Consider the following 14,120-nt stretch of genomic DNA (forward strand, 5'->3'; position numbering starts at 1 on the left):
GCGCCTTCCTCACGATGCTGTCTGTGTGAGTGGACCAATTCAGTTTGTCTGTGATGTGTATGCCGAGGAACTTAAAACTTGCTACCCTCTCCACTACTGTTCCATCGATGTGGATGGGGGTGTTCCCTCTGCTGTTTCCTGAAGTCCACAATCATCTCCTTAGTTTTGTTGACGTTGAGTGTGAGGTTATTTTCCTGACACCACACTCCGAGGGCCCTCACCTCCTCCCTGTAGGCCGTCTCGTCGTTGTTGGTAATCAAGCCTACCACTGTTGTGTCGTCCGCAAACTTGATGATTGAGTTGGAGGCGTGCGTGGCCACGCAGTCGTGGGTGAACAGGGAGTACAGGAGAGGGCTCAGAACGCACCCTTGTGGGGCCCGGTGTTGAGGATCAGCGGGGAGGAGATGTTGTTGCCTACCCTCACCACCTGGGGGCGGCTCGTCAGGAAGTCCAGTACCCAGTTGCACAGGGCGGGGTCGAGACCCAGGGTCTCGAGCTTGATGACGAGCTTGGAGGGTACTATGGTGTTGAATGCCGAGCTGTAGTCGATGAACAGCATTCTCACATAGGTATTCCTCTTGTCCAGATGGGTTAGGGCAGTGTGCAGTGTGGTTGAGATTGCATCGTCTGTGGACCTATTTGGGCGGTAAGCAAATTGGAGTGGGTCTAGGGTGTCAGGTAGGGTGGAGGTGATATGGTCCTTGACTAGTCTCTCAAAGCACTTCATGATGACGGATGTGAGTGCTACGGGCGGTAGTCGTTTAGCTCAGTTACCTTAGCTTTCTTGGGAACAGGAACAATGGTGGCCCTCTTGAAGCATGTGGGAACAGCAGACTGGTATAGGGATTGATTGAATATGTCCGTAAACACACCGGCCAGCTGGTCTGCGCATGCTCTGAGGGCGCGGCTGGGGATGCCGTCTGGGCCTGCAGCCTTGCGAGGGTTAACACGTTTAAATGTCTTACTCACTTCGGCTGCAGTGAAGGAGAGACCGCATGTTTTCGTTGCAGGCCGTGTCAGTGGCACTGTATTGTCCTCAAAGCGGGCAAAAAAGTTATTTAGTCTGCCTGGGAGCAAGACATCCTGGTCCGTGACTGGGCTGGGTTTCTTCCTGTAGTCCGTGATTGACTGTAGACCCTGCCACATGCCTCTTGTGTCTGAGCCGTTGAATTGAGATTCTACTTTGTCTCTGTACTGGCGCTTAGCTTGTTTGATAGCCTTGCGGAGGGAATAGCTGCACTGTTTGTATTCAGTCATGTTACCAGACACCTTGCCCTGATTAAAAGCAGTGGTTCGCACCTTCAGTTTCACACGAATGCTGCCATCAATCCACGGTTTCTGGTTAGGGAATGTTTTAATCGTTGCTATGGGAACGACATCTTCAACGCACGTTCTAATGAACTCGCACACCGAATCAGCGTATTCGTCAATGTTGTTGTCTGACGCAATACGAAACATCTCCCAGTCCACGTGATGGAAGCAGTCTTGGAGTGTGGAGTCAGCTTGGTCGGACCAGCGTTGGACAGACCTCAGCGTGGGAGCCTCTTGTTTTAGTTTCTGTCTGGATGCAGGGATCAACAAAATGGAGTCGTGGTCAGCTTTTCCGAAAGGGGGGCGGGGCAGGGCCTTATATGCGTCGCGGAAGTTAGAGTAACAATGATCCAGGGTCTTTCCACCCCTGGTTGCGCAATCGATATGCTGATAAAATTTAGGGAGTCTTGTTTTCAGATTAGCCTTGTTAAAATCCCCAGCTACAATGAATGCAGCCTCCGGATAAATCGTTTCCAGTTTGCAGAGAGTTAAATAAAGTTCGTTCAGAGCCATCGATGTGTCTGCTTGGGGGGGATATATACGGCTGTGATTATAATCGAAGAGAATTCTCTTGGTAGATAATGCGGTCTACATTTGATTGTGAGGAATTCTAAATCAGGTGAACAGAAGGATTTGAGTTCCTGTATGTTTCTTTCATCACACCATGTCACGTTGGCCATGAGGCATACGCCCCCGCCACTCTTCTTACCAGAAAGATGTTTGTTTCTGTCGGTGCGGTGCGTGGAGAAACCCGCTGGCTGCACTGCTTCGGATAGCGTCTCTCCAGTTAGCCATGTTTCCGTGAAGCATAGAACGTTACAGTCTCTGATGTCCCTCTGGAATGCTACCCTTGCTCGGATTTCATCAACCTTGTTGTCAAGAGACTGGACATTGGCAAGAAGAATGCTAGGGAGTGGTGCACGGTGTGCCCGTCTCCGGAGTCTGACCAGAAGACCGCTTCGTTTCCCTCTTTTCCCTCCTTCTAGGCAGAGTTCCTCTGTCCAGTGTCTGTGTTCTTTTGCCCATCTTAATCTTTTCTTTTTATTGGCCAGTCTGAGATATGTTTTTTTCTTTGCAACTCTGCCTAGAAGGTCAGCATCCAGGAGTCGCCTCTTCACTGTTGACGTTGAGACTGGTGTTTTGCGGGTACTATTTAATGAAACTGCCAGTTGAGGACTTGGGGCGTCTGTTTCTCAAACTAGACATTCTAATGTACTTGTCCTCTTGCTCAGTTGTGCACCGGGGCCTCCCACTCCTCTCTCTATTCTGGTTAGAGACAGTTTGCGCTGTTCTATGAAGGGAGTAGTACACAGCGTTGTACGAGATCTTCAGTGTCTTGGCAATTTCTCGCATGGAATAGTCTTCATTTCTCAGAACAAGAACAGACTGATGAGTTTCAGAAGAAATGTCTTTGTTTCTGGCCATCATGAACCTGTAATCGAACCCACAAATGCTGATGCTCCAGATACTCAACTAGTCTAAAGAAGGCCAATTTTATTGCATCTTTAATCAGCACAACAGTTTTCAGCTGTAATAACATAATTGCAAAAGGGTTTTCTAATGATCAATTAGCCTTTTAAAATTATAACCTTGGATTAGCTAACACAATGTGCCATTGTAACACAGGAGTGATGGTTGCTGATAATGGGCCTCTGTACGCCTATGTAGATATTCCACTAAAAATCAGCCGTTACCAGCTACAATAGTAATTTACAACATTAACAATGTCTACAAAGTATTTCTGATCAATTTGATGTTATTTTAATGGACAAAAAATGTAGGCACTGGCACACAAGTGAGATCGACATCAGCATTCACACACACACACTAACCCACCTGGTCTGAGGACGCGGTCCAGGCGGTCGGTGGTCTTGGGCGGGGGTCTGCGTGCCCCGCGCGGGGAGCGTGTGTTGGGGGAGGCGGCCGGGGAGTTGGGCTCTGGGGGGAGGTCTGGGGCAGGGTATCCTCTCTGGATTAACACCTCAGCAGCACACAGCAGACACACACTGTGCTGGCATGGCAGGATGATGGGCTGCTTCACCATCTCAGTACACACCGGGCAATGCAGCTCCCGCTCCATACTCTTCATGTTAGACTGGAGGACGAGAGAGGGAGGGGGGATAAGGGGTTGGAGATAGTAGAGAGATGGGGATAGGAGTTAGAGGAGCAGGGATAAGGGGTTGGAGATAGTAGAGAGACAGGGAGAAGAGTTAGAGGAGCAGGGAGGGGGATAAGGGGTTGGAGATAGTAGAGAGATGGGGAGAGGAGTTAGAGGAGCAGGGAGGGGGATAAGGGGTTGGAGATAGTAGAGAGACAGGGAGAGGAGTTAGAGGAGCAGGGAGGGGGATAAGGGGTTGGAGATAGTAGAGAGATGGGGAGAGGAGTTAGAGGAGCGGGGATAAGGGGTTGGAGATAGAAGAGAGATGGGGAGAGGAGTTAGAGGAGAAGGGAGGGGGAAAGGGGTTGGAGATAGTAGAGAGATGGGGAGAGGAGTTAGAGGAGCAGGGAGGGGGATAAGGGGTTGGAGATAGAAGAGAGACAGGGAGAGGAGTTAGAGGAGCAGGGAGGGGGATAAGGGGTTGGAGATAGAAGAGAGACAGGGAGAGGAGTTAGAGGAGCAGGGAGGGGGGGGATAAGGGGTTGGAGATAGTAGAGAGACAGGGAGAGGAGTTAGAGGAGCAGGGAGGGGGATAAGGGGTTGGAGATAGTAGAGAGACAGGGAGAGGAGTTAGAGGAGCAGGGATAAGGGGTTGGAGATAGTAGAGAGACAGGGAGAGGAGTTAGAGGAGCAGGGAGGGGGATAAGGGGTTGGAGATAGTAGAGAGACAGGGAGAGGAGTTAGAGGAGCAGGGAGGGGGATAAGGGGTTGGAGATAGTAGAGAGACAGGGAGAGGAGTTAGAGGAGCAGGGAGGGGGATAAGGGGTTGGAGATAGTAGAGAGATGGGGAGAGGAGTTAGAGGAGCAGGGATAAGGGGTTGGAGATACTAGAGAGATGGGGAGAGGAGTTAGAGGAGCAGGGAGGGGGATAAGGGGTTGGAGATAGTAGAGAGATGGGGAGAGGAGTTAGAGGAGCAGGGAGGGGGATAAGGGGTTGGAGATACTAGAGAGATGGGGAGAGGAGTTAGAGGAGCAGGGAGGAGGAATAAGGGGTTGGAGATAGTAGAGAGATGGGGAGAGGAGTTAGAGGAGCAGGGAGGGGGATAAGGGGTTGGAGATAGTAGAGAGACAGGGAGAGGAGTTAGAGGAGCAGGGAGGGGGATACGGGGTTGGAGATAGTAGAGAGATGGGGAGAGGAGTTAGAGGAGCAGGGAGGGGGATAAGGGGTTGGAGAGATACTAGAGAGATGGGGAGAGGAGTTAGAGGAGCAGGGAGGAGGAATAAGGGGTTGGAGATAGTAGAGAGATGGGGAGAGGAGTTAGAGGAGCAGGGAGGGGGATAAGGGGTTGGAGATAGTAGAGAGACGGGGAGAGGAGTTAGAGGCGCAGGGAGGGGGATAAGGGGTTGGAGATAGTAGAGAGATGGGGAGAGGAGTTAGAGGCGCAGGGAGGGGGATAAGGGGTTGGAGATAGTAGAGAGATGGGGAGAGGAGTTAGAGGAGCAGGGAGGGGGATAAGGGGTTGGAGATAGTAGAGAGATGGGGAGAGGAGTTAGAGGAGCAGGGAGGGGGATAAGGGTTGGAGATAGTAGAGAGATGGGGAGAGGAGTTAGAGGAGCAGGGAGGGGGATAAGGGGTTGGAGATAGTAGAGAGATGGGGAGAGGAGTTAGAGGAGCAGGGAGGGGGATAAGGGGTTGGAGATAGTAGAGAGATGGGGAGAGGAGTTAGAGGAGCAGGGAGGGGGATAAGGGGTTGGAGATAGTAGAGAGATGGGGAGAGGAGTTAGAGGAGCAGGGAGGGGGATAAGGGGTTGGAGATAGTAGAGAGATGGGGAGAGGAGTTAGAGGAGCAGGGAGGGGGATAAGGGGTTGGAGATAGTAGAGAGATGGGGAGAGGAGTTAGAGGAGCAGGGAGGGGGATAAGGGGTTGGAGATACTAGAGAGACGGGGAGAGGAGTTAGAGGACCAGGGCAGCAAATAAAGGGTGAGTGAGCAGGGCAGAGGGTGTGAGGGGAAAGAAGGGGAAGTGAAAACAGGAGTGAGAATGAGGCAGAGGAATAACTTAACTGCTCTAAATAGAGGAGAGAGAGAGAATGAGAGAGAGGGAGATAGAAACAGCATCTTACATTATTGAACCATTCCTGGTTTAGAATTTATGTTGGACACATGAAAGGAGAAAGCAGGTGTGTGTGTATAAATACCCAGGCCAGGGCTGACTAAGGCGCTACAGCCAGTCTCCTTAAATATGAGTCTAATCACTTCATTCCAGCTCTGTCTGGCCAACAGCATGATGTAAACCCAGTATAGAGGAGTAATAGATCCCTCTATCTATAGCTCTGTTGTAGGACTAGTTGCTTGATTCTAACCCTCCTCAGTTCAGTTAATACAAGCCACCATGATGGTGAGAAGAGATTCATTTTACGGGAACAATGAATTACATTCAAATGGATTTCAATGCACAAAATAGGCTATGTTACCGGGCAAGTCCTAGCCGACTTCACCTTCCCTAGGCCGGCTATAGAAATATCAATGGGATTCATGATAGGCCAAGGGTACTGGCTACCGGGAAAATAGCATTCACATGGATTAGGCTTCGATAAGAATGACTACACCTCTCTCTCTCCTCTATCAATGTTTTTTCTTTCCCTGGCTCGGCCAGAATAGTCGGTGTCAGCGGGTCCTTTCTGCGCTCAGGGGGGGTTCTGCACCTATGTTGCGCGAGAGCCAAGACCGCCGCCGCGTGCTGGCGCTCCCTGAATCCCGTTTCTATGACGACAAACATCATCCGTTCCCTGCTCACCGTGTTGCGAGATAGCAAATCATATCACCGGAACCCTTGTTTTTGTCTGTGCATGCTGGGGTACGCATTCGACAGAAAGCCAATATATCTATTTTTGAATCCTATCCATTTAATCCTCCTTTTACCTCATAGCTAGGTGTGTCAATAACCAGCCGATAGTGACCAGCCGCTGGCGTCAAGCCAAAGTGTTGGAGCCAAATGCCACCCATTTCTAATTTATAGCTCAGACTCATTAATGAATGTCTGGTTCAATTTTAGTCAATCGAATAACAAAAGCAGACCATTTCACATTGAAGAAAAATATTGCCTAAGAATTATGTATGAAGGATGATGAAATGTTGATGCCAAAACGGATGTGAAGGCCTCTATATCTTATGTAGGTTGGCCTACGTGGCGTGCTGAAAACACAGTTTAACTAAAAACATTATGCAATATTAATAACATTATATATATATATAGCTTAGCTGAGGAATTTCTCGCTGAACGGCCAATTGAAATACAGGTAACCAAACCACATTTATGTTTGCTATAGCCTAGGTCTGTTGGCCTACAGAATAACAAAATAGGCTCCAGTCTCCACATCACATTTATGGTAAACAAATAGGTATAATTAATCATCACCACACTTACGCTGATTTGAACGAGTGCGTCCATCATAGACGTAAACGCCTGTAGTTCTGCTTCAGCCATCCTTTAGGATAAAACGCGGTGTTGATGCGAAGGTAGCCTGTTCTGTCAAATTCACAATCGTAGCCTAGGCCTAGTAATATACTCAAATATGTTGTCCTATGGTGAATAAGGAAAATATTAATAGCTTGGTCAATGAACCATATGTAGCCTAGATATAGGCTATCGCATATTAGTCTGACCGGATGTATATGGTCTGGAGTGCGCAGCGTTGACTTCTGTCCCTTTCCACTGGGCTCGTGCTGATAAGGTGATGTTCAATAGTGGAGGATAGAGCATGCGTGGCGATTTCTGCTGAGTGAAACAGGTTTAAGTGCTCTCTCTCTCGCTCTATCTGTGTGTGTGCGTGTGCAGTGGCGGTTCTAGCTTCTATGGCTCCCTGAGCGAACCCCCCTTCAGCGCCCTCCCCCCCCCTCCCTCCCAAAAAGCACCATTCTGCACTAACTGTAATTGTTATTCTGACATTTGGAACAGCACAAATAAATAAACTTAACATTTAAAACTATATAAATATAAAAATATATACAAAAATTAGACTTGTAAATTTCAAAAAGAAGTTACAAAGACAAATAGAAACAAATGTGTGTTGATTTGTCACTGGAGCATCAATACATTACCCATCCCCCAACACTGTCAACCAAGAGTCAAGACTAAACCAATTCACCTTGGTGGTGTACAGACTGGTTTTATTTTATTTTTAACGATTTCGCACAAACCAGAAAAAAATGCAACAATATGTCTCTGAAACTATATATTATTCACTGTATTATGAATGAATTGTGGTTTATTTGGTAGTATTTCGTAGCGTGACTGATTTTACTAATTGCATTTGTACTGTACAAAGTTAGAGGTGCGCTATTTCATAGATTCCCCCGCTCCCCCTACCTCCGGCTTCCAGTGGGGAGACCTGAGGTCATCCTACCCCCGCCCCCTCCCCATCTCATACTTCTGAGTGGGAGACCTTCCCAGGCAGTAGCCTGCCTAGCTCACAAACTAGAATCAGGGCACCCACTCCGGCATGGTTAATTGACCCACAGTCCCACTTGCGATATGATATCATTGACTTGAAGTGCAAATGAGCGATAGAAAACTGATCGCGGAAATGCCACCATTTCAAAAAAAAAATTGTGCGGGCGCCCCGGGCCGCCCCCGGCAAGATGGCTTTATACCTAAATCCGCTACTGTGTGTGTGTGTGTGTGTGTGTGTGTGTGTGTCTCACTGTGTAGGCCTATACGCGTAATCATTCAGAATATTTTGGGCAGAAGGGTTTAAAATGTAATTGTCACAAAAATGAATGACATTATTTTACTGCCACTGCATATCATGTCTGGAGAAAACAGAACACTGATATTGATGCATACATTGCATATACCCTACCTATATGACAATTGTTTCACTTTAATAATGTTTACATACTGCTTTACTCATCTCATATACTGTACTCTATCCTACTGTATTTTAGTCAACGCCACTCCGACATTGCTCATCCTAATATTTATATAATTCTTAATTCCATTATTTTACTTTTAGATTTGTGTGTATTGTTGTGAATTGTTAGAAACTACTGCACTGTTGGAGCTAGGAACACAAGCATTTCGCTACACCCGCAATTACATCTGCTAAATATGTGTTTGTGACCAATACAATTAGATTTGATTCTAGCCACTAGATGGCGACGTGAGATTATAAAACGCTACTAGAATGACGCGTTCACGAAGAAGCGTTCCTCATCCTCAACTGGTCTGTTTCCGTCCTAAATCGTTAACGAAACCTTACGTTCTGGAACGCACCCCAGATTTAAGTTGTTGTAGCAACGAGCTAAGCCATGCCTGCAGCGTCTGTTGTTTCTAGTCCTAGACACAGTTGTTTCAATTAATGGTAAATACATCATCAAATGTGGCTAGTTTTTGGCTCCAAATATTGACTAACGAGTTGAACAACGTCGTATGTCCTGTATTGGGTACATTAGCTAGCTAAGTTAGCACTATCAAGGTGAGTGTGCGGATAAATTAGCTTATACATTTGCTAATAGTAACGTTACTTAGTCTACACATTGTATACAGCCAATATTGTATTGCATATTGTAGCAGGCTCAAGTCAACACACGGATTTTGTTGTTTCTATTGGCAATATTAACATTAACGTTACTTGTCAACTTTTGCCTATTCCGCCTCTTTATTCTAGGTACCATAGTACCCATACAGGCACATCTTTGCTGGAGCAATGTCTGCAGTCAGCAGCCTGGTCCCGGCTCGATTCCTGACTCTCACTGCTCACCTCGTCATCGTCATCACCATTTTCTGGTCACGGGTATGTTCTGAGTACTGGCAGGGTTCTGGACAAACCATATCCTCTGTGTGTGACATGTCTCATGCCTGTATCTGGCATCTAGAAGACACCAGTTGTTCACGACGTCATCAACATGCTCTTCTATAATACACTGCTCTTTAAAATAAAGGGAACACTTAAACAACACAATGTAACTGCAAGTCAATCACACTTCTGTGAAATCAAACTGTCCACTTAGGAAGCAACACTGATTGACAATACATTTCACATGCTGTTGTGCAAATGGAATAGACAACATGTGGAAATTATAGGCAATTAGCAAGACACCCCCAATAAAGGAGTGGTTCTGCAGGTGGTGACCACAGACCACTTCTCAGTTCCTATGCTTCCTGGCTGATGTTTGAATTCTGGCGGTGCTTTCACTCTAGTGGTAGCATGAGACGGAGTCTACAACCCACACAAGTGGCTCAGGTAGTGCAGCTCATCCAGGATGGAACATCAATGCGAGCTCTGGCAAGAAGGTTTGCTGTGTCTGTCAGCGTAGTGAACCTGGATGGTTCCGACCTTGAATATGTGGACATCTATAAGTACCTAGGTGTCTGGCTAGACTGCAAACTCTCCTTCCAGACTCATATCAAACATCTCCAATCGAAAATCAAATCAAGAGTCGGCTTTCTATTCCGTAACAAAGCCTCCTTCACTCACGCCGCCAAGCTTACCCTAGTAAAACTGACTATCCTTCCGATCCTCGACTTCGGCGATGTCATCTACAAAATGGCTTCCAACACTCTACTCAGCAAACTGGATGCAGTCTATCACAGTGCCATCCGTTTCGTCACTAAAGCACCTTATACCACCCACCACTGCGACCTGTATGCTCTAGTCGGCTGGCCCTCGTTACATATTCGTCGCCAGACCCACTGGCTCCAGGTCATCTACAAGTCCATGCTAGGTAAAGCTCCGCCTTATCTCAGTTCACTGGTCACGATGGCAACACCCATCCGTAGCACGCGCTCCAGCAGGTGTATCTCACTGATCATCCCTAAAGCCAACACCTCATTTGGCCGCCTTTCGTTCCAGTTCTCTGCTGCCTGTGACTGGAACGAATTGCAAAAATCGCTGAAGTTGGAGACTTTTATCTCCCTCACCAACTTCAAACATCAGCTATCTGAGCAGCTAACCGATCGCTGCTGCTGTACATAGTCTATTGGTAAATAGCCCACCCATTTTCACCTACCTCATCCCCATACTGTTTTTATTTATTTACTTGCTCTTTTGCACACCAATATCTCTACCTGTACATGACCATCTGATCATTTATCACTCCAGTGTTAATCTGCAAAATTGTAATTATTCGCCTACCTCCTCATGCCTTTTGCACACATTGTATATAGACTCCCCCCTTTGTTTTCTACTGTGTTATTGACTTGTTAATTGTTTATTCCATGTGTAACTCTGTGTTGTCTGCTCACACTGCTATGCTTTATCTTGGCCAGGTCGCAGTTGCAAATGAGAACTTGTTCTCAACTGGCCTACCTGGTTAAATAAAGGTGAAATAAAAAAAAATAAAAAAATAAAAGTAGTGTCCAGAGCATGGAGGCGCTACCAGGAGACAAGCCAGTACATCAGGAGACGTGGAGGGAGCCGTAGGAGGGCAACAACCCAGCAGCAGGACCGCTACCTCCGCCTTTGTGCAAGGAGGAGCAGGGGGAGCACTGCCAGAGCCCTGCAAAATGACCTGCAGCAGGCCACAAATGTGCATGTGTCTGCTCAAACGGTCAGAAACAGACTCCATGAGGGTGGTATGAGGGCCCGACGTCCACAGGTGGGGGTTGTGCTTTACAGCCCAACACCGTGCAGGACGTTTGGCATTTGCCAGAGAACACCAAGATTGGCAAATTCGCCACTGGTGCCCTGTGCTCTTCACAGATGAAAGCAGGTTCACACTGAGCACATGTGACAGTCTGGAGACACCGTGGAGAACGTTCTGCTGCCTGCAACATCCTCCAGCATGACCGGTTTGGCGGTGGGTCAGTCATGGTGTGGGGTGGCATTTCTTTGGGGGGCCGCACAGCCCTCCATGTGCTCGCCAGAGGTAGCCTGACTGCCATTAGGTACCGAGATGAGATCCTCAGACCCCTTGTGAGACCATATGCTGGTGCGGTTGGCCCTGGGTTCCTTCTAATGCAAGACAATAGACCTCATGTGGCTGGAGTGTGTCAGCAGTTCCTGCAAGAGGAAGACATTGATGCTATGGACTGGCCCGCCCATTCCCCAGACCTGAATCCAATTGAGGACATCTGGGACATCATGTTTCGCTCCATCCACCAACGCCACGTTGCACCACAGACTGTACAGGAGTTGGCGGATGCTTTAGTCCAGGTCTGGGAGGAGATCCCTCAGGAGACCATCCGCCACCTCATCAGGAGCATGCCCAGGCGTTGTAGGGAGGTCATACAGGCACGTGGAGGCCACACACACTCCTGAGCCTCATTTTGACTTGTTTTAAGGACATTACATCAAAGTTGGATCAGCCTGTAGTGTGGTTTTCCACTTTAATTTTGAGTGTGACTCCAAATCCAGACCTCCATGGGTTGATACATTTGATTTCCATTGATCATTTTTGAGTGATTTTGTTGTCAGCACATTCAACTTTGTAAAGAAAAAAGTATTTAATAAGAACATTTCATTCATTCAGATCTAGAATGTGTTATTTTAGTGTTCCCTTTTATTTTTTTGAGCAGTGTATATTGTGTGTTTCGACTGTGCTCGGAATCTAGTGATACTGCGTAGATCTATCTCTGAAGTAATCGTACTCATTGGCCCACAGGAGAACAATGTTGAAGCTTGCCTGCCTTTGGATTTCACACAGGACCAATACGACAAGGAGGACACCAAGTAAGCATCTTTTTTCTCCCAGGACATGACTCCTAACCCTACACACACACAGTATATCCCAAAATAATTGCTAGAGGTTTTGAATAATCACATGTCTTACACACTCTCTCGATCTTTCTCTCCTCTATCTTTCTCTGTCTCTCTCTTCTAGGTTGGTGGTAGCATTGTCAGTCACCATGGGTCTGTTTGCTATAGAGCTGGCTGGCTTCTTCTCTGGTGTGTCTATGTTCAACTGCACCCAGGGCCTCCTCTGTATCCTTTACATGTTCTCAAAACTCTTCCACAAAACCCTGTACATATCCAAAGTACACATAATGCATAGTATAGCACTGGTCACCAGTCCTAGTCCTGGAGAACTACAGTTTGCTTTCATTCTTGCACAGTACTAATTTTGCGTGGCCAGTCACATCAACAAGTAGGCTACTCAAGGTCTTGATGTTTTGTTGAGTAGCTGAGTGTTGGTGCTGGGCAAGAATGAAAGCCTGCACAGTGTGACTCTAGGAATAGTGAAGAACATGGGAGGGAATTGACAGATGTATGCAGAAAGTTATACTCTTCTTTCAGATCAGCAAGGGGACGTTAATATGGACACGGATATATGGTTTAGGAAGTAATATTTTTATTGGTTTGGTTAAGATTCCCTGACTCAGGACTCCCTCCCCATATACCATCCATGCATCCATCTCTCCATCCACACACTAGAGACTGCAGCCCATGCCTGTGGCTCTGCTGTTCTTTCTGTTTGAACAATGGGCATGTGAAATATACTGGTGGATCCTTGCTTTCTACAGGTGTGTGTGTGTGTGTGTGTGTGTGTGTGTGTGTGTGTGTGTGTGTGTGTGTGTGTGTGTGTGTGTGTGTGTGTGTGTGTGTGTGTGTGTGTGTGTGTGTGTGTGTGTGTGTGTGTGTGTGTGTGTGTGTGTGTGTGTGTGTGTGTGTGTGTGTGTGTGTGTGTGTGTTGTGTGTGTGTGTGTGTGTGTGTGTTGTTTCTCCTCAGAGGTTTTGTTTCCCTGACTGACGTCTCCTCCAGCGTTGGCTGTCCACTGCAGCGCGTCCGTCTCCCTGTCTTTCTTTGTCTTCCAGAGATGGGAGTGTTGGACATACTGGGTTATTTTTGCCTTCTGCAGGTTTGTGTGTGATAGACAGACAGACAGACATTGTGTGTGTGTCCTGGAGATATTTGGGTCATTTTTGCCTCGTGCAGGTTGATGCTTTGCTTATAATGCTGCCATCCTCTCTATCTCCCGTAGTGTTCTCCCTGCATTTGTGGAGATCCTACTCTTCATCGCAGTGTTCGGACTGAAGAAGAAGCCACTATAACCGAGAGCAGTGTTTCACATCAATGTTCGGTCTGGAATGTAGTGTCCATCCTTCCCAGCACTTGTACACAGCTGTCCAAGTGACACATTGTGACTGTTCAATAGTGTCAAGGAGACATAGTTGATGTTAGTGATGCTGGATGGTGATCGTAGTGATAAAGACAACATAGCTGGTTAAGATGTGGGTGGTCTAAGCTGCGGCATCCGATACGGTGACAGCATAGGTTCGAATCTGGCCTTCTGACTTTTGACACAGCCTTTATCTATCCATCAATAGTCAGATTATTATATTTATTTATTTTAAGCTGTGGTGTGTGTTTCAGGATTGTGGGCGTTGTAGATGGAAACAGAGCTACTGTATGTACCAAGGCAGAGAGGACGATTTCTAGAAACTCCAGCGTATTGATCCTAATTGCTAAGCTGAATGTATAGACACAAGTAACCATCTTTCTCTTCACCATGCTAAATGGTCCTGTGTACCATAGGATTTTAGTACCACCTTTCTAAAACGTTTACCTAAAAAATATATGTTTTATCAAGCTGAAGCAATACCATTCCTTCCTTTTTAATATGCTTTTTACATTAATCTAAATGTGGTGATATCTGATGGTTGCTACACCTCTATATGTCAGTGTTATTCTTTTTTTTTTTACGATTAAAGTATTTTACCTGTGTAATCTAGTATTTCTTTCATAAACCTTCCTTGAAAAAAATGTGTG

At 46.9% G+C, this 14,120-nt stretch overlaps 1 protein-coding gene and 1 pseudogene across 1 annotated transcript; one reads left to right on the forward strand and one right to left on the reverse strand.

The window, feature by feature from the left end:
• The window catches only part of LOC112237741, a 43,619-nt pseudogene extending 36,402 nt beyond the window's left edge, over positions 1 to 7,217 (reverse strand).
• A 1,397-nt stretch (positions 7,218 to 8,614) lies between these two features.
• On the forward strand, positions 8,615 to 14,075 carry LOC112237745 (transmembrane protein 107-like). The gene is made up of 6 exons (XM_042307342.1): positions 8,615 to 8,887; positions 9,080 to 9,205; positions 12,015 to 12,082; positions 12,234 to 12,334; positions 13,113 to 13,209; positions 13,333 to 14,075. Exons 2-6 carry the CDS (start codon positions 9,119 to 9,121, stop codon positions 13,400 to 13,402), a joined length of 423 nt encoding a protein of 140 aa, XP_042163276.1. The 5' UTR covers positions 8,615 to 8,887; positions 9,080 to 9,118; the 3' UTR covers positions 13,403 to 14,075.
• The last annotated feature ends 45 nt before the right edge of the window (positions 14,076 to 14,120 follow it).

The sequence above is a fragment of the Oncorhynchus tshawytscha genome, linkage group LG03 (genome assembly GCF_018296145.1).
Source record: "Oncorhynchus tshawytscha isolate Ot180627B linkage group LG03, Otsh_v2.0, whole genome shotgun sequence".
NCBI lineage: Eukaryota > Metazoa > Chordata > Actinopteri > Salmoniformes > Salmonidae > Oncorhynchus > Oncorhynchus tshawytscha.